Raw genomic sequence first — 20,357 nt, 5'->3', positions numbered from 1 at the left:
GTTTCTGAGAGGGAGGGGGAGTTACAGAAGGTGAGTGTGTAACGGAGAGAGAATGAACAGTTGAATAAAAAATTACAAGATTACAGAGAGTGGGTGGGGGCTGGCTATCAGGCCTGGACTGGGAGTCAAAATAGGCCCTGCCATTCCAAGTACACAGAGGCCCAAACATCCCCCTACCAGCCCAAATAGCCCCCTACCAGCCCACTATTTGGTAACTTTCTATGGAACCATATAGCAGCCCCTCTGGTATTTGCAGAACCCATAGATTGCCAGTCCGGGCCTGCTGGCTATGGGGAAAGAAGGAGATCAGTGCAGTAGGGCACTAACATATCATAGTAGCTTCACATTTAATTTTGCCTGGATCCAGCAGCTTCATGAAAATAAACTTAATGGTTCGAGTCAAAGAATGTCAGGCTAAACTGGTCGGCCCCCACACATTTTCACCTCATCAAATCTGGCCCTCGTTAAAAGTTTGGACACCCCTGTTCTAAACACTTCTCCTCCTACAGGTTTAGGGGTACAACTCCCAAACTCTCCGCACTTCTTTGTCATTCAGTGGAGCAGGTTGCTTGTGCTTTCCTAAGTGATCCAGTCCTCTTTATTTTTGGGGCGACACTCCAAACACCCCAATTTGTCCATTGACTTTCACAGGGAAGATTTTCAAACTGCTGTCACTCTTACAGCTTAGAAGCCACCCTCACCAAACTTAACTACCATAATCATGGGGTCACACCAAATGAAACATCGACATTTGTTGGATGCCCAAAAATGGGAGGAGCCAACAACAACCAACTTGTTCACTTGCAATGGGGGTTTTCTATTGCTGCCAGTCTTACAGCTTTGAGGCTACACTCACCAAACGTGAATCGCATAGTCATGGGGTCATCCAGAATGAAAAGATGATATTTGTTGGTTATCCAAAAGTGGGAGGAGCCACCAACACTCAATCAGATTTTACCTATTGACTTTTTATGGGGAAATTTAACCTGCTGCCATTCTCACAGTATAAACGCCAGCGTCCCTACACTCTTCATGGTTGGTCACTAGGGCCCAGCAGTTTTAGGTGTGAAAAAAATTGGGTGAAGCCCCCAACAGCCAATCAGATTTCATTCAGTGACCATGTTTTTCAAACCAACATGAAGTTTGTTCTCAAACTTCCCTTTCTAGTTGTTATTTGTACTTTTTTATTACTCATCTTTCTATTCAGGTCTCTCTTATTCTCTTATTGAAATCAATGCATGGTTACTAGGATGATTTGCACCCTAGCAACCAGATTGCTAAAATTGCAAACGGGAGATATGCCAAATAAAACGCTAAATAACTCAAACTCAAAACCTATTGCAAATTGTCTCAGAACATCCCTCTTTACATAGTACTAAAAGTTAAAGGTGAACAACCCCTTTAACTACTGTAGTGATCCATCCACCCCTAATATGAATCTAGTAATGAAAGTATGACAAGAAAAGCAGACTGTTGTATTTGATCTTTTCAATAAGGTCCATCTCACACGTGTTCTTGCAGAGGAAAGAGGTGTTAAAATGTCCCAAATCTTCCAGTGGCAAAGAACGGGTAACGTTTTATCCATGGCTCATGTTATCAATGACAGACCAATCAGAAATACTCTGTTTAGTTCAACTCCCTGTAAGCAGACTGCAACCATGATGGAAATTGCCCTTGCTATGGGGCTGCTTTTTATCAGGAAAGACTGATTTTACTCTACTGTGAAGACACAAGTCTAAATGTGGGAAAGTAAAGGAAAGTTGTGGCTTGTAGCTGCTACAGAAAGTAACATGTGCCACTACAATTTCTTTCTGAAAAGGGTCACCAGTCCAGGGGAAACCTTATAGATTGAAATAGGGAGACAGAAGAAGAGACCTTAGTGATTGAAATAGGGGTACCAGAGATTTTCGCACCTCAGAGAATTTAGGTTCCTTATCCTTCAATAATTGCCCTACAATTAAGTTTAATAATAGGAATTGTAGAGCTTCACTCCACCTGGAAATGCCTTGATCCTTAAATACATCCCCCTCATCCTCACCCACCACAAACCAATGAACCCCACATTATGTAGGAAGCCCAGTACCTCTGGCAGCAGTTCAACCCCCTGCTGGTATTTGCTTATCCAAGTGCTTAAACCTGTTATTGCTGCAACTTTACAGAATGTGGTAAATGAATACCTATGCAAACTGTATATTTCCTTTTCAATAAAAACAAAGCTTACACATAAGATTAGTAGATTAGAAAATGAGAGACTAGTTCAAGAGTCTAAATACATTTACAAGTCACTCAGACATTCCACAATTCCAGTGTCACAAATGGTTGAATTGGCACATGGTTACCCATATGAGCAGTAACGCCACGTCAAGGCTTCAACTCTTGTTACTGTCCATTCACACACCTATTGCAGCAAATGGCTCACCCTCTCATTTACTGCAATAGTTCCCTAGCTGGTCCAGCACTGAGTGACAAACCGTCATGGGACCTTTCCTCTTCAGTAATGACTGAGAGGTACAAGGAGCTAAACATTCATACACACACATAGAATTACATTTCATTCACACATAGCTAGCTAGTTTTATTTTATTGGAGCAAATCAGATGGTGATCATAGGCTTAAGGAGGATTAAATCCCACTGCTTTGCTAACCATATGATTTGCTGCAATCATTCCCTATTTGTTCCCTAAAGCTCTTCACTGGGATTTTTTTAGGTAAACATTCAGACACAGCACAGACTTTCACTCACACATACACTGAGTTGGGGCAAATCACATTGAGAGCTAGTTCTACCTGCACTGCTTGGCTAAACACATGATTTGCTGCAATACTCCCCTAACCAGTAGGGATTTTAGATTATAAATACTGGTGGATGACTAATGATGACCCTATTTAGCTGATCAAATTACTAACTCAAACTTGGGGGTACAAAGCAGGTGGTGTCTAGGCAGCATTTCATCAATCAAGCCCTGTCCTGTTTTTTCTAAACTACCATGCATTTTATGCCAGATACAGCCCTAGATATTTTGGGCTTATTTTTACAATGTGGCCTATTTACTCATACACACGTCTCACAAAACCATACAACATTCATTCACATTAAAGCAAAACACAGAGTAAGCTACTGGTATATAGAAGCTAATATTATTGCTGTAGTTTGCTATAATAGTCCCTAATCCTAGTTTTATATGTAGCCAATCGCCGGCTTAAAAAAGCCAGCACTGAACCCCCTTTTATTTGATTAATTTTAGTACCCCTTAGGATTTTAGTTGGTTTTATTTATTTTCTAATGGTGATGTTAATGGTCTTATCTGTACTGACATAGTTACTTAGCAGTGAGATTAATGTTATACCAGCCTGTGAAAAAGCAGATCTGCTCCATCCACTCCATGGTGTAAGTGCACTGACTCACACAGAGTGGATTTTGGTGTGGAATCTGGTAATTATGCATTTCCATGTCAAAATCTGTTCCAAGACTGTCAGTGCACTTATACCGTGGAGTGAATAGGAGCAAATCAGCTTTTTCAGTCTGGTGTGGCATTGGCCTTATGATTGAAAAAAGATCCAAATTCAACCGTTTGCTGAAACAAATACTACCTAAATTTTAGTTGATCCAGAGGAAGGCAAAAAACCCTGTCTGCAGCAGCCTCTAATTTGCTTCAGAAGGGGGAAAAATTCCTTCCTGACTCCAAAATGGCAATCGGTATAATCCCTGGATCAATGGTGCCTAATTATACTAATAACAGTAGCCTTGTACAGTAAGTACAATGCTACATACAGGGCGTATGGGTTGGTTCAGTATTGGCATACAGTACATTTGCTAAAATACCAGGTTATAAAAAATATCCTGATACTGGTGACTGGTTCGTTGAACAGGAGAACAGTAAGGATGTAAATACACACACATTAGACATTTGAAGGGGCTTCTAAGTCAATTTCACCTGCAGTGTAGTCAGTCGCAGCTGTGCTGTTAATACAAGATCTACAAACACACTGAATGCTGAACTGGCCATGGACTGCAAGTAAAATGGCCCTAGAAGCACCTAGAAATGCTAGTGGATAATAGTGAAGAAATATATCTCAGTGTTCTCCTGTTTAATGAATGGGTGAGCATTTCAAATTACTAAACTGACTTACACTCAAGCACACACACACAAATACATACAACACACACACTCACAGAGCACTCATACACACAGAACAAACACACATACACAGATCACATATACATAGAACACACACAGTACACATACTTCCACAGCACTCATAGACACATACAGCACTCATACACACACAGCACTCATACAAACACAGCACTCATACACACACAGCACTTATACACACACAGCACTCATACACACACACACACACAGCACACTCATACACACAGCAGACATACACATACAGCACTCATGCACACATACTCACACAGAACACACATACACAGAAAATGGGAACAGGCAAGGAAAGGTGCTGGGAGAGAATAGAGAATGGGGCTGGAAAGGGAGTAGGAGGAGACCGTATAGAGAAAGTAGACATGGGCCCCCCGCGGCCACAGGGTCTGCTTTCTTTATAGTTATGTCATTACTGGTAAGGGAATAGAAAAAAGGCAGGAGTTTAGTAGTGATTAGGAAGGAGGAAAATTGTGGATAAGGGAGCAGAAGGGAGACAGTATAGAGGAAGTAGACCTGGGCCCCCCGCGGCCAGGGTGTCTGCTTCCTTTATAGTTACACCACTGCTTAGTAAAGGGGTTAATCACAGGTAAAGGAATAGGAGGAAGGCAGATGTTTGAGGTGTTGTGTAAAGATTAGGATTGAGGGAAATCATAGGAAAGGAAGTAGGAGGAAACAGTATAGAGGAAGTAGACCTGGGCCCCCCGCAGCCAGGGGGTCTGCTTCCTTTATAGTTATGCTACTGGTGTGGCCCATTTAGAAAAGGGGTTAATCACAGGTAAGGGAATATGAGAGTGACTGAGGTTTGGGGTGTGGTTTACTGATCAGGATGAGGGAAATCAGGGATAAGGGAGTAGGAGAGAGACAATATAAAGGAAGTAGACCGGGCCCCCCGCAGCCATGGGGTCTACTTCCTTTCTAATAATGCCATTGGCCACTTAGGATAAGGGTTAATCACAGGTAAGGGAATAGGAGGGAGGCAGAAGTTTGGGGGGGTGGGGGTAAACTGGTTTTATTAAGTACTCTTCATTCAAGATGTAAACTCACCACAGTACCTTTCTATTTCCATCCTTTAGAAGCTACAGTCAAAGATCCTGTCTGGTGCTGGTGTTGATGGTAGAACCAGGTGACATTCACAGGAGATGGTTTAGGTTTGACAATACAGGTGGATTGGTTGTTTAGGGGTGAAGCTTGCCATAGATGGTACGATGTTAAGGGCCTCAGGTTGTTACAGGCAGCAACTAAAGATGGTGTCCCATGTTAGAACAGAGGTAATGCCTTACTCCTGCCAATTCCAGTTGGGATCCACTTCAGAGAAATCTTTCAGTTTGTTTCTTTCATTGGATCTTTGAGGGGAGAACTTTATCGAATATTCCTCGAAGTCGTCTAGAGGTGGCTGTGAACAAGGGAAAAGCACTTTACCGTTTATACAATATTTCACATGGCATGGCATGGTTTATCATTACTCTGGTATCCCCTATCACTCTGGTAGATATCAGAAGCAGCAAATGATGGGGTTGTCTATCTAAGGGCACCTTAGGTTATTAAGGGAGTCCTAACTTAACAACTATTTGAGGTAAAAGCTTATGATAGATGTTTTAGCTGACCATCACTGGAACAATAGCAGAATGATGGTTATGATCATGTTTTCATATAATTCATACAGCTATAACAAAAAAGAGAGCCTTAACCCAAATCAGAAGACCTCTGCCCTACCAATTCATTAAACTGTACAAAAGTAGTAGTTGTGCATGCCAGGCCCGGACTGGCAATCTATGGGTTCTGGCAGAAGCCAGAGGGGCTGCTATAAGGTCCCATTGAAAGTCAGTATTTAGTGGGCTGCTGTGGGCTGTTTGGTCCTCTGTGTACCTGAAATGCCAGGGCCTGTTTTAATTTTCAGTCCGGACCTGAGTGCACCTGCAGGGTGAGTCTTACTAAATGTATCACATTGATTGCCCAGCACATTCTATTACCATTCCTGGCTGAAAAGGGGTCTCCAGTCTTCGGTTCTCCAGATCTTCCCAGTTGATGGTGCTGTAGAATGCATGCTCCCTGATGTTACCATTCAGTCCAATCCGTTGAGTCTCATTAATCTCCAAAAGCTAAAGGGAAACATGATCATATATTTGAGTACTGCAGATATTATAATAGGTAACTGTCTGCATTATGAGCAGGTAAAGATGCAGCATGCCAGAATACCAATTTACCTTAGGCAGGAGGTCCAGCATTTCCTCACTCATATCACACGGGTAATTTGGTGGTTTCATAATAATTACCAAACGCTGTTTTTGAATGCTGCCTGATGCTGAAAAAGGCAAGACTCCTGTGGCCATTTCGTACATTGTAACCCCAAAAGACCACCAATCCACAGCTGCATTGTAGTCCGCATATGATAGAATCTTTGAAGAGAAAATAAATAAAACAAATCACTACAACAAAAATCAAGCATTGAAAGTTAATTACAAGGTTACATTGGCAGTTTTCTCCATGGAATTGCTATAAACTGCTTCTAACTACTGTCAATAGGAATCACACTGCTTATGTCATAGCAACGAGATTCTTGCCTAGAACATGGGATGCCTTTTTGCAAATTGGAACATCTAAACTGCATCAGAAAAAGAACTGACTCAGTTATCTTAAAACCACGTAACATTAAAGGAGAAGGAAGAAAATTTACAGTTGGGGGTACCAAAAGTTAGGCACCCGCAAGTGATTATATTTACTTAACTTACCTACCCGGGGAAGTACTGTTAGCCTGCTGTTTAATAAATTTATTTCTTTTAATATTGAAGTGTTAAATGGTTTTCAGACAACAAAGTCAATCCCTCTTCTGTTATTATAACATCTAAACTCTCCATAAATGATTCTAAGAATATAAATTGCCTGACATAGCTTTGTGCTATTACATATTTTACAAGAAATGATATTACCTCTGGTGCCCGGTATCCAGGGGTTCCTGCCAAGCCGTAGGTCTTCCTCTGGCCAATGATGTTCTCTTCCGCAATGCCGAAGTCGCAGATCTTTATATGGCCATCTTTATCAATCAATATGTTTTCCGGCTTGAGATCACTGTAGGTTAAATATTAGGAACAATTTACTTTCATAGAAATTCAGAGAGAGTTCAAGGAAAGAGGACGGGGGTTATTTAATAAGATAAAGGACTGTGTGGGTTTCACATATTCCCTTCCCTTCAACTTCAGAAAGGACACTGGACGTCTATGGGGCAAATTTACTAAGATTCGTAGTTGCGCCAGGCGTAACTTTGCCGCACTTTGCCACACTTCGCCAGGCGTAGTTTCGCCAGCGCTTCGCAAATTCACTAAAATCCGAAGTTGCGCTCAGGGGTAGCGTAAGGTTGCGAAGTTGCGCTAGCGTTGATTCGCTAAGTAAAGCGAAGTTACGCTAGCGAAGGCTAATTTGCATACGGCGCGAAATTCAAATTTCAATGGAGGAATATGTATCAGCACTACAAATGCCTAGAAAACCTTCAAATCATCGAATAAAAATTTTATTTTGCCCTACACATGTGCCCACTGTCTAGGTAAGTTGCCATGAGTCAGGAAATGTAGGGGGGAAGGAGGGGAGCCCCAAAAAAATGTTTGATCTTTTTCAGCCTATCACCCATGATGTAGAAAACACGGCAGCGTTTTTTGGGACTTAGAAACATTTTTGACTTTTTTTGAAACAATCCCTATCTACTCTATTGCGCTTCGCCAGGTCTGAGGTGGCGAAGGAAGTCTAGCGTAACAGGTAGCGTTCAGTACACTGCGCGCGTTAGTGAATTTGCGTAGTTACGTCGCTAGCGAAACTTCGCCAGGCGTAAGGGTGCGAAGTAACACTAGCGAAACTACGCCAGCGTTCGTTAGTGAATTTGCGCAGTAACGAAAATGACAAACGCTAGCGAAGTAACGCTAGCGTTCGGCGCTTCGGCGCTTAGTGAATTTGCCCCTATGTCTCTTTAGGAACTGTGTAATGAATAAACAAATTAACTTTTTGTAGCACAGAGTCAAGGTGGCTGTTCATTGGCCCTTATAAGCACTTGTGTGGCAAGTCTAGCCTTATATCATGTACTGTACAGATGAGTTCTTGTAGTGGGCAGTCAGGAGTGTGACCCTGGGTCCACATGACCATCCCCATATTTGTTGCATGAGAATGACTTGCAGTGTGTTTGCACAAACATAGTCATCAGAGCAGTGGCGTATCTTCAAAAGCCCACCCCCCCAAAATAGTTTTCACAAGACTCCCTTACATGAAATTGTGATGTGGGCAAAATCAAGTGTTACTAGGTCACCCGCAGCCCTCCATGCCACACCCTCTGTTGCCCTGGGCTCCCCTGCAACCTGTAGTTAGGCCACTGCATCAGGGATATTCAATGGTCCCCTTTGCTTTTCAGTCCCCCTCCCCTACCTGTTCATCTATACTAATCTGCAGTTGTGGGGGTCTGCACCACTATAGTTATGCAAATGTGATCAGTGAAAAGCATTTTCAGGCTTTCTGCATTTTAGCTCATTTAAAAAAAAAAGGCATATTAAAGAACTTTACAAGTCGGATCTCCACCAGTAATTGGAATCATGATAACAGTTATATGTTAAATAACACATTAAAGATATAACACAATATACTGAGATTTTACTGACCGATGAATGATTCCCTTGGAATGCAGGAACTGGAGGGCAACCACCATCTCTGCTGTGTAGAACCTGTTCAAAGAAGAAAATAATCAACATTCCTGTATCACATCATTACTTATATTTCTCTCAAAAGTAATGTACTTATAAACCCTGCTCATTACATATATATATATATATATATCTGCACTCAACCCATTATCAATATATTTAAGAAATAGACATTTTGTGCATAGTGCTACTGAAAAATGTCTTACCCTTTAAACAAAACAGGGATTGTTTGTCCATATATTGCAATATATTTAAGCTGGCCAACTACGTAAAAGTCATCCCATATCTGGCCAGTCCTACGCTCAATTTTCATCTGATTCATTAAGAATTCTATTGCTTCATTATACATTTTACAAAGGTACTAAGTTTTACCTGCAACTTACTAGCTGCTTTCAAAGTAAAACTCCCAAACTTGGCTGCCCTTTTATTAGACACCAGTGGGATCACCTGACTATAGCTGGGAAGGGTGGGAGCTACAACATGGAGCTGGTCACTGCTCCTGTATAACCAGCGCCGGATTTCACTTCTGGGCACCCCTAGGCCGCGCGGTCCGACCAGGCGGTGGTGCGGTCCTAGCGCCCGCCTTCCCAGCGCGCCGGCGAAAAAACGCCGGCGCAGCTGGTGTAGTTGAACGGCGGCTGGGCGGCATGCTGCCCCTATTTTTTTGCCACCCTAGGCCCGGGCCTATGCGGCCTTGCCGCAAATCCGGGCCTGTGTATAACTATAAGAAACAAGGGAAAGTTGTGCTCACCTCTAATTTTTTTAAACCATTAGGCGGGAGTGCAATGAGGCTGTGACCACAAAATACATATAGACAAATACAAGAGGTCCTCTGCACTCAACCCATTATCAATATATTTATGATAATGGATTGAGTGCAGAGGACTCTTGTATTTGTCTATATGTATTTTGTGGTCACAGCCTCATTGCACATTGGGTGCAAGATCAAAAGAGCTAGTATGAAAAGGTATAAGCACTGCACCTTTTCCCCTTTCACTTGCCCTGGAATTAGGGTTGCCATCTATCCAGTATTTTATCAGCCTATACAGTAAAAATGATGTCTGATGTCAATGCTTTGATAGGGGAAAAAAACAAACTCACTTGATTCTTGACGTTGGTAGCTTTCGTTCACGCAGAATCATTTCCCATAAAGAATTCCCACTGGCATATTCCATGACAAAGAAGGATTCCAGCTGGTAAATGCAATTTAGATGAATGTGAGACATGAGATATGAATACCAAAAAATAGAGCTGGTGATAAAATGGGCTTCAATGTTCCTACCCCCCCACCAGAACTGCATCACACTCAACTCCCAGTACTGCCCTATTTGCTAGTATCTGTTAATAAAATGCAGAGTTCTGCTGTTGATCTGGTAGCTGCCATCTATTGCCAATTGATGCAATTTCCCAGCAATCTGGCAGCAATGACTGAATGGCACCTGCTCTATGCCATGCTGGGAAACTAGTCATAGATGGCAGCTGTCAACCCCTCTATGCTACTCTGCATGTTATTTACAGTGCAAATAGGGCAGTATTAGGAGTTGTGTAGGGTGCATTTCAGGAAATGGGTCAAAGTCATGTGACTTTATTTAAAGGGGAACTCAACAAAAACATAACTTGAGCTTTTTGAAAAGCAAACACGATTTCAAGCAACTTTGCAATATGCATCAATTAAAAAATATGCAGACTTTTCATGATTTGTAAAGGTTTGGGACAGTTCCCTAAGCTCAGCCCCCTGCTCTCCTTCTGATCTCTCTGACTTATTTTCTGAGCTGGCTGACTACTGTTACTTTGTATCAGCAGCAATCTGTCCTCAGCCTGCATCCTCCAAACCCCACAATTCCCTGCACACGTGATTTCAATAAAGAACAGAACATCACAGTGCAATGCATTGTGGGTTATGTAGTTCCTGCATGAGCTGTGGGGAAGTGTTTTAGTCCCTCCTTCCCTGCCAAGATTTCAAATGATGCAGAAAGAACAGAATTGTTAAACAGCTGGATTTCAGCACAGAAAATTGCATTTATTCATACTTTTTGAAGTAACAAGTAACTGTGATGTGTATATTAGGGGTTTCTGTGTTATGTGGGCCTCTTTATCGAATTTTTTTGGAGTTTGGAAACCGGAGTTCCCCATTAAGTACCCCTGACAATAAGTCCTGCGAGTGTTAAGAACTAAATCTCAGGCACACATGCAAAGTGCTATGTTTAACTCGTTATTGTGCATGAGGCCCAGTGTATTTTACCTCTGACTGAAAAACTGCATAAGATTGACATAAAAATGCACATTCTCTGCTGATCTTCAGTAGACGGGCCTCTTTTGCGATGGCATGGCAGTCGTTCTTCACAGACTGCTTCTTCAAGATCTTCATTGCCACGAGTTGCTTATTTGGCTTAAAAGAAGCCAACATCACCTAATGAAAATAAGAGAAGAGATTGAATATCACAGGGTCTCTTGTAGAAACAAAAGCAATGTATTTTGCAGCAAACATGGTTAATGATTTGGGAAATCCTTCACTCACCCAGCCAAAGCCTCCTCGTCCAACTATAGAGTGGAACTTGTAGTTGTTAATATCCAGGGGAGCAGGTCTTTCAATGTCCAGACAGGGTCTCTTCTGTATGCTTCCATCTTGTTAGAGAAAAGAATTCTGTTAACAGCTCACATCACAGATAAACATTGGCAATGAGCAAATCTTTTTGCCACACAAAGATTCATGGCAAAATTCCAAAATTTTACAAAAATGAGAAAAAATTCCCACAAAAAAATCCCCATTCACTTCAATGCATCTGGAGTGAGAAAAACACCCACTGACTTTAATGAATTTAGTTTGAGAAAAAAACACCCATTTGGGGCTCATTTATAAACACTGGGCAAGTTTGCATGTGGGCAGTAACCCATAGCAACCAATCAGTGATTAGCTTTTTTTCCAGCCAGCTGCAGGTTGAGCAGTGAAAGCAATCATCTGATTGGTTGCCATGGGTTACTGCCCAGGTGCAAAATTACACAGTACTTGTAAATGACCCCCATTGACTTTAATAAATTTAGAGTGAGAAAAAACGCCCATTGACAATTCATTTGGATATAGGTCACCCATAAGGTTGCAAAAAAGTCAAATAGTCGGTGAAATAATTTCACAATTTTTCTGCAAAAAACGAATAAACTTATCATTATAAGACTGTATATAGTAGCAAATGTTAAACACTTAACAAATATACATATAAAAATGAAAACAGCCTTTTCATTTTAGATTTATATTTCAAAATTTAGAAATGGTTTCTTGTAAGGTACTTGTTTATGACATGTAATTGAGAGGGTGATCCCTACCCACTTATATGTATGGCCATTCATAACCTCATTTTATGACCCAATGGCTCATTTACAAATGTGAGGGACAAGATGCATAAAAAAGTTGTACTGCAAAGCGCCATGTTTTTTCTATTCTGCCCCAACGCTCTCTAAATATGTTAACAAAGCCCAAGATGGAGATGTGCCTTTGTCTCTCTATCTGTAAGTGGATCTGCCTAAGTTTGTCAGTGTTGCATAAAGGAGCCGTGGGATTTGGGCAGCACAGGATATACATGTATAGGGAAATTAGCAGGTATGGTGCTGTTTATTAGCAAGTGAGGGGATTGGTTGAAGGGCACGTAAAGGTTGCATTAGGAAAAAGTAAAATTGCTCAGCTTGCAACTATAAGCACTTTTGTCATTTGCAATAGTCCATATACTGTTAATATCAATGAGGGACCGTTCAGCCTGGTTAGTACTGGGCACCTAGATTCAATTCTAGCTAGGGATTGAAGAAATGTTTATGTATACTAATTTATAATATAGGTAAAGGATCCATTCTCCATAAACCTGTTATTCAGACAGTTCTGAATTACTGGATGGCCATCTAAAATTGACATTTAATCTAATAATTTAAAAAAAACTAGTACCCTGTACTTGATCCCAATTAAGATATAATTAATCCATATTGAAGCCAACACAATCCTATTGGGTTTAATTAATGTTTACATGATTTATTTAGTTGACTTAAGGTATGGAGATCCAAATTAAGGAAAGCCCACTTATCAGGAAATGTCCTATACCTATAATGTGTGTGAATGTGATAGGGGCTTAGTAAAATTGCTCATAATTAAACTAAGAATTTTCAAATTAAGTGATGATGTACCTATATACCTCTATTAAATATATACAAAAAGAGTAGTAAATGTTCCTTACTTTCTAAGGGGTCTTCTGCTCTTGATCTTTTATTCTTCTCTTCTTTTTGCTCGATATTTGTTCCTTTACTGTTTTCTTCTGGGATTTTTTTATTCTGTTTATGAAGCAGTATAATTTTATAGCTCTCATGCTCACTGGTCTTCTTGTATGCATTGCTTTCCATTTGTAACGGTCCTTCTTCAACTCTTCTCCTTTTAATCCTTGCATCCTTACTGGTCTTCTTCTCAGCTTGTCTTTCCTTTTCTACTTGTCCTTCTTTGAATCCTCTTCTTTTAATCATCTCATCTTCGCTGGTCTTCACTGCCTGGTTTTCCTTTACTATCTGTCCTTCTTCCGATTTTCTCCTTTCAATTCTCCCATCTTTACTGGTCTTCTCTGCCTGGCTGTCTTTTTGAATATGTCTGTCTTCATTTCTTCTCCTTTTAATGGTCTTCTTTTTGTTTTCTGTCTGTTTCTCGACACTTCTTCTCCTATCTTGACTTGTCTGTGCATTATTGCAACTTTTTTTGGAATATTCTGCATCTTTTTTTGTTTCTCCTGAATCCTTGATCCAATCCTTGTTGGTCTTCTCTCCAATGCAGCTTTGCACTACATTTCCTACCTGTCCAGCCGGACTCTCACTCCTTTTCTCACTCAAATCCATGTTGTCCTGTACTCCTATACTATACCTCCTATACTGTTTTTTATTTGTTATCACAATTTGTATTAATTTAGCTCTCGCTAGCCTAAAACTCCTACTCTCTCCTACTCACTGTCCAAACAGCAGTTGGTCCAAACTAGCAAGTAACAGTTAAGTTAGTTGAGTCATGTGACCACAGCAGTGGCATGCGACATCATTGGGTTTCCCATGGGGCAACAAGCATGCACTTGAGAGCTAAAGACTATGGCAATATAAACCTTTCGAATTTGGTATTAGTCTATGGGAGAGAGCCTTTAAGTAATTCGGTGCTTTCTGGATAATGGGTTTCCAGATAACGGATCCCATAACTGTATCACAGTATGAAAGCTACTCACTGTGCACAGATTATTTATGGGCTGATGAAGGATGGACACATTACATACAGTATCATACCACCCACCAGTTTAGAAAGAGGGGTAATATTGTTACCATTCCCCTACATACCACACCTATTTTACACACCCTGAAATAATCACTAAATAAAATGGATAAAGGACATATCAACCCCCACATGTGCCAGTATAATCACTAAAAAACTGGACAAAAGACAAATTAACCATTGACATGCCAGTATAATCACTAAATAAAATGGATATTAACCCCACATGTGCCAGGATAATTAGTACAGAAAATGGATAATTGGCATCAGTAAGACTACTGTAAAAATAGCCTATGAGCACATCATAACATAGGTTTTTGCACAAACAAATTATTGGAAAAACAGCAGTTAATTGCAGGGCCCTTTTGTTCAGGGTGCCCAATGCAATGTCTGTCCTGTCCAGTTCAGAGCTGTCTGTCTGTTCAAAGCTGTCCAGTTTAAAGCTGCCACATAATCCAGGCATAATTGTGCCAAAAGAGGGACAAATGTGGCAATCAACACCAAATGCGTAACAGTCCACCTTATGTCACAGCTCCACGCCCTAACATCATGTCTCCGCCCTCTAACATCACTGCCCCGCCCACAATATCATCCCTGTGTGCCTTTACCCTAAGGCAGCTGGCATAGAAGCAAACATCTGGTTGGCTGCAGTTTACTAGACTAGTGAAAATGTTGTCAGGTACATGCTAACCCTTTAGTATTAGAACAGGTTGTTTACACAATGTAGTCCCCTGAAAGTGGAAAAGTGGAAAATATTGATCCACCTAACACTGGTACATTTTCACCCTGAATTCTAGTATAATTGCGTCCACTGAAAATTAGCTCCTTGGAGGCCAGGCATGCTGAAGGTGGCTGCGGCAGGGTCTGGAGCAAGATTTACGCAGGGTCAGGGCTCTGGGGGGAGCCTAAGACAGCAGCCCCTGTAGGCCCTGGGCCCCCCAGTCTGACCCTGCTGGGGACCGAAAATAACAGAGCCTATTTTGAATCTCAGTCCACACCTGGCCCACACCCTGCCCCTTTCAGTGTTGTTACCACTCAGATGGACAGATGGATGATTTGTTGGTTTTAATTTTTGACATCTTGGGGCTAGTTTGGGTAGGGGTTGGGTACAGGTAAGTATATCCCTGAGTAACTCACACACTCCTGTAGAATCGGATCACACTCACTTTACCTCTGACATGGTTCTTGTGACAATCCTGGAAATCTTTGCTTCTGAAAGATATTGGGAACTGGGATTCACAGCGTAGTGTGCACTAAGGACTATACCTCAGGGGAATCTCACTAGGAAAAATAAACACACAGTTTGCAGCAACAAAGATAAACTTTCTATAAAGATGAAACAAGCAGAAATTATAAATGCAATAATAATCCCTGCACTGCATGACATGTGGAGTCAGTCTAAACTCAGTGCTGTCCAACTGGCTGCCTGTGACACCCCCCCCCCCCTTGTGTGGCCCTTTTTTGAAGTTTGGCTACTTTGTGTAAGATTTAAATCTATCAGAACTGAGATTAACTGACCCCTGCATGATTCACACCTCAGATTCAGGCTGCCCTGCATTGTTCACACTTATAATACCATGTACAGTGTTGGACTGGGACACCAGGGGCCCACCCAAAAACCTTAGACTAGGAGCCCACCAAAAGACCATAGATCAGGGGCCCACTCTCAGTAGTATTATAATTCCTCTCCTCACTCAACCTCTATTCTGTTAGTCTCTTTTCTGTATGTTCTATAATACTGCCTGCTCTGTATGTGGGAGGTGAACCTGGTGTGGATTCCCAAAAGGTGTTTGAACCACAGGGGTGGAAGAGGATGCATATGGATTTAGGGGTGTGTCATAATATGACAAACATATGAGACCTGGGTTTTTTGGTGTGGTGTTGTTTAAAGTGATTGTGGTTTTTAAAAGGGGAGGGGTCAACAGTGGCTTCCACTATTTGATCTCAACCACGTAGGTCAGAAAAATTCCAGCCCTCAGTACCACAGAAGTTGGACAGCACTGGTCTAACTCATTATCACAGCTTTTCAAGTTCCCAGTGGCGTAACTACCAGGGTTGCGGGGTGTGATTGCACGCGTGCACACACCCCTTTTGGGCCCACCGGAGCCACGATAACGGTTATCCCTGGAGACTGGGCAGGGGGAGATGTTACAGCGCACATGGCAGCAGCACTCCTGTGTGATTCATAGGGAGGAGGGCCTGACAGGGGGGCTGGGTGTCCATCCTGTACTGGCATACCTCCCAACTGTCCCTTTTTTCGGAGGGACAGCTCAACCCCCAGTCCCTTATTTGTACTGGAAAGTCCCTCTTTTCTATGCACTGAACAGCCAGAAAAAGAAACAAAGTTTCTCACTTAATTGGCTTTTAGCAGAGAGCCCAGAACAGCTAACAGGTGCAAATAAGATACTTTGTAACAATTTTGAGACACAAAAAAACAGTTTAGATAAGCAGAAATATTTTCAAACTTTCATAACCTGCCAAATTTTGTAAAACGAACATGGTAATTAGGGGGCGTGGCCACAGAAAGGGTGTGGTCAAAAGATTTGCTGCGCTACGTGCGGAAAAAAAAATTTGTCCCTCTTTTTACTTCCAAAATGTTGGGAGGTATGTACTGGGGCCCACCGGCGAGTAGTTGCACCACTGCAAGTGACACAGTCCCCGACTCCACTCTGGATGGACAATTTATCTGCTCAGTTCAGTGCCTGACAATTAATATTTTCCCCAAGAACTCTTAATAAACCCTCAGTAGTGCTACCTGCTCCAGAGTGTCTCTCCTTTGGACTAGTCAGTTGCTCCTATGTATCAGGCTCATGTCCTCACACAGGGCTACACACTGGTACCTTCCAATACCTTCCCTCTGGTGCATCACACACTGGGGACTCACAAAGCTGACAGAGGGATTCACAGGAAACTGGGCACAGAGTAGGATGGGCTCTTCCTGTATAGCTAGAGCCCTAGGCTTCTCACCCAAGCCCAGCACACCACAGCTTGTCACAGATCCTTTCTGTATCCTGGGCGGCTCTCACTCACTTTCTGGAAAATTATACAGGGGGTGCCCCTGGAAGGCTCTCACTGGGTCCTCCTCTTTTCCCAGGTGCCTCTGGGGCTCCCAGCATGCCTCAGGCCTTTCTCCCGCCTCCCCACCAATCAGTTCATTGCCTGCCTGTAACTGGGCTGGATCATGTCACAGGCAGAACAGGGGGAAGGACTCTCTGAGAAAAGTCTGAAAAAACATTTTATTTGTTATGCACATCAGTTAATGTAACTTCAGCTGCTGTGTTTTTTCTCAACTCGCCTCGTGGCAGCAGTGCCGAACAAATTACAGGGGGGGGAGCTAAAAGCTGCTCCTGGTAACTTTTAAGAGCAATATTTCCAGTTTTCAATTCTGAGGGAGGCATCACAAGAGCCGCCTCAGGTGGCCCCTGACATAGAATTGAGCTGGTGAGCTGGTCGACCTCAATTTTACTTTCTAAAGTGCTGCATAACATGTCAGCAGGGCGGAATTACCATATATGTACACTTGAGGCCCATGCCTAGGGTTGCCACCTTTTCTTGAAAAAAATACCAGCCTTTCTATGCATGTTCCCTATTAAAAACATCGGGTTCAAGCTTAATTTTTGCCAACCAGGGCGGTAAAATACCGTGCAGGTGGCAAACCTAACCAAGACTAAAGCAGCAGCTCTAGGGGGGCGGTCCTTCGGTTTCTATATGAAAAGCAAAATTTTCCAGGGGGAAAAAGGTCACCTCAGTCATTGCTGGATACTGAGTAGTGGGGCACCTAAATCTCTGTGATGTGTATGTGCAGTACAGCAGTTCCTTCTGCCAGACCTGTCAACTTCAGATCCACATTTACTAACCAGGTGCCCTATGCCCCCTTCCCGTGACGAGCGGCCCACCAGGGGCTGCAACCACAAGGGCCCCCTTGCAACATCAAGGGTTAACCTCCCCCGACATTTGCCCCCTAAGCCTCCGCTGCACTGTTCACATACGTTTTACATTCTTCCTCATGGCTGTGATCAGATGAGAGGGAGCGGCAGAGAAGTAGCTGCAGTGCCACGGGGAACAGGACTGGGTTAGCAGGGCCCATTATGGCCAGGGGCACAGTCTGACCCTACCCCCATTCCATTGCCATCACCCCCAATCCTTAACCCTACCCCATCCCCTTCCTGTGGCCCCCTCCCCTTATCCCTACCCCATTCCCTTCATTTGCGTGTGTGCATCTAACCGGTCTGGTACTGGAGACAAATGGGAGATTTTCAAATTTTTCAAAGACTGTTAGCACTATATTTGTAATGTTACTTGACTTTAGACTAGTGGCACACAGGGCTGATGATCAGCAGGCAGAGAAAAGCCATTTGCTATTTGCTCTTTTATACATGTGCACTGACAGGCATGCATAAATCTGTGTGCAGGTAAATCACAAAATGCATACTTGTGCATACTTGAATAAAACGACCTTGTGTAAAAAGTGCTTTAAATGGAAAGAAAATTAGAAAAATATTTATTTTTTTATTAAAAGAAGAGGCAGTATGTATTTTCACAAAAAGTCCTATTTATTGTGCTAATTTGTAGCAAAGGCCTCTAACTACAAGCAAACACACATAACTGCACCTTTCATTCAGATTAAGTGCCATATATGTGTTAAACCCTTTTTTTTCCCACCGATTATTTATTCTTCAAGTTACTTTTATATTTACTTTTTACAGAACCCATAACCTATGTATTCATCCTGCCACTAGATGGAGCAGGCTACATTCAGCACTATAAAAATTTGGAGGTACCTTAGGTACACCATCTGAAAATCAGCATCGCGTCTTCATCTTTGTTGCTACTATTTGTATTTCACGCTGGGTCACGTGATCGGAAAATACACTGGGCTGAAAGTTAACAAGCTGTACAAAGTATCGTGAGTGTATTTGAATTGTTTCATCATGCAATGACGTATTAGCATCATAATATAAAGGGAAGTATTGGAGGTCATAAAAGCAGTTTCAGGCTGCTTTGGTGATAGTTCATCTTGCAGTAGGGCATGGATCACAAACACAACACTGGAGTGGCTCAAGGACAAAAAGATTAATTCCTTTCCATAGGCTTCTCAGAATCCCATCCCAAATGACAATCCTGACTGATATCCATGCACTATAGATAGAAGTTGGTTCAGGGATCAGGCCCATTTGAAAATGTTGTTTATCAATGCACTCCCACGTATTAGTATATACTGGCAGATGAGTAAGTGCAGAGCAGCCACAGCTGCTTCTGTTCCAATCAGAACAATACAAAGGCAGCTATTCAGTATATCGTCCCTATACTCTAGTCTTCCTTTTGGCCCATGGGCCCAATAGTCAGCATACCTTGGCCCATGTATAATGGTTCCTTAAGGGGATTGTTAAACTTCAGTTTTAATTAGCAGATAATAGAATTGGCAATTCTTAGCATATGTTCAACTGGTCTACATTTTTTAATTTATTATAGGCTTTTAATTATTTGCCTTCTTCCTCTGACTCTCTCCAGCTTCCGAATGGGGTTCACTGACTACTGCAGCCCATAAAATAATCGATCTCTGAAGCTACATTTCTATTGTTCTTGTTACTTTTTGCTTTATATCTTTCTATTCATACGCTCTCTTATTTATATTCCATAAGAATATATTGAAACCACTGCCTGGTTGCTGGGGTAATCTGGCCCTAGCAACCAAACAGCGGTTGAAATTCTGAATTAGAGATCTGCTGAACAAAACTCTAAATAATTTAATAAAACACAAATAACAATGGGGACCAGTTGCAAATTTTCTCAGAATATCATTCTCTACCTCTTACTCAAAGTTCAAAGTTGACATAAATGTGAACTACCTAACTAACGTAACTAACTAACGTAACTAACTTGATCAACCTAGAGAAAATCTGACTGAAAGAATGTACCAAAATTACACCCAGGTAGTGTGCACAGCTGGTATGTTTTTACCCCAAAGACATAAAGCTGTTATTATTGCTGCAGAAGGTATAGTTGTAAAATATTAAAGGTTTGGGACTGAATACATTTTGAGTTTGAGAACATTGAAAAAAAATAAAAATAGCAACATTTCAGTGTAGGGTTGTGGAACAAGTATTGGGTTTTATGAAAGCATTATTTTTAAATGTTGGCAACTGTAAGGTGTATGGTACAATGGGTATTGTGACCGCCACTGCCCTCTGACAGTGAAATACTGTAGCCCCTTTCGTTCCATGTTAAATAGCACGC

The 20,357-nt window shown here is 41.9% G+C and overlaps 1 protein-coding gene across 1 annotated transcript; it reads right to left on the bottom strand.

Moving 5' to 3' along the window:
* Positions 1–5,005: 5,005 nt before the first annotated feature.
* Positions 5,006–17,183, bottom strand: LOC121394174 (protein kinase C theta type-like). Its single transcript, XM_041564361.1, has 10 exons — positions 16,876–17,183; positions 13,063–15,401; positions 11,364–11,470; positions 11,088–11,255; positions 9,947–10,038; positions 8,804–8,866; positions 7,097–7,235; positions 6,374–6,565; positions 6,140–6,268; positions 5,006–5,562 (listed from the first exon to the last, which is right to left on the bottom strand). Exons 2-10 carry the CDS (start codon positions 13,703–13,705, stop codon positions 5,446–5,448), a joined length of 1,650 nt encoding a protein of 549 aa, XP_041420295.1. The 5' UTR covers positions 13,706–15,401; positions 16,876–17,183; the 3' UTR covers positions 5,006–5,445.
* Positions 17,184–20,357: the final 3,174 nt, after the last annotated feature.

The sequence above is a fragment of the Xenopus laevis genome, chromosome 5S (genome assembly GCF_017654675.1).
Source record: "Xenopus laevis strain J_2021 chromosome 5S, Xenopus_laevis_v10.1, whole genome shotgun sequence".
NCBI classification, from domain to species: domain Eukaryota; kingdom Metazoa; phylum Chordata; class Amphibia; order Anura; family Pipidae; genus Xenopus; species Xenopus laevis.
The sequence above is the reverse complement of the archived record's forward strand: the minus strand, read 5'-3'. Positions and strand labels throughout refer to the sequence as shown.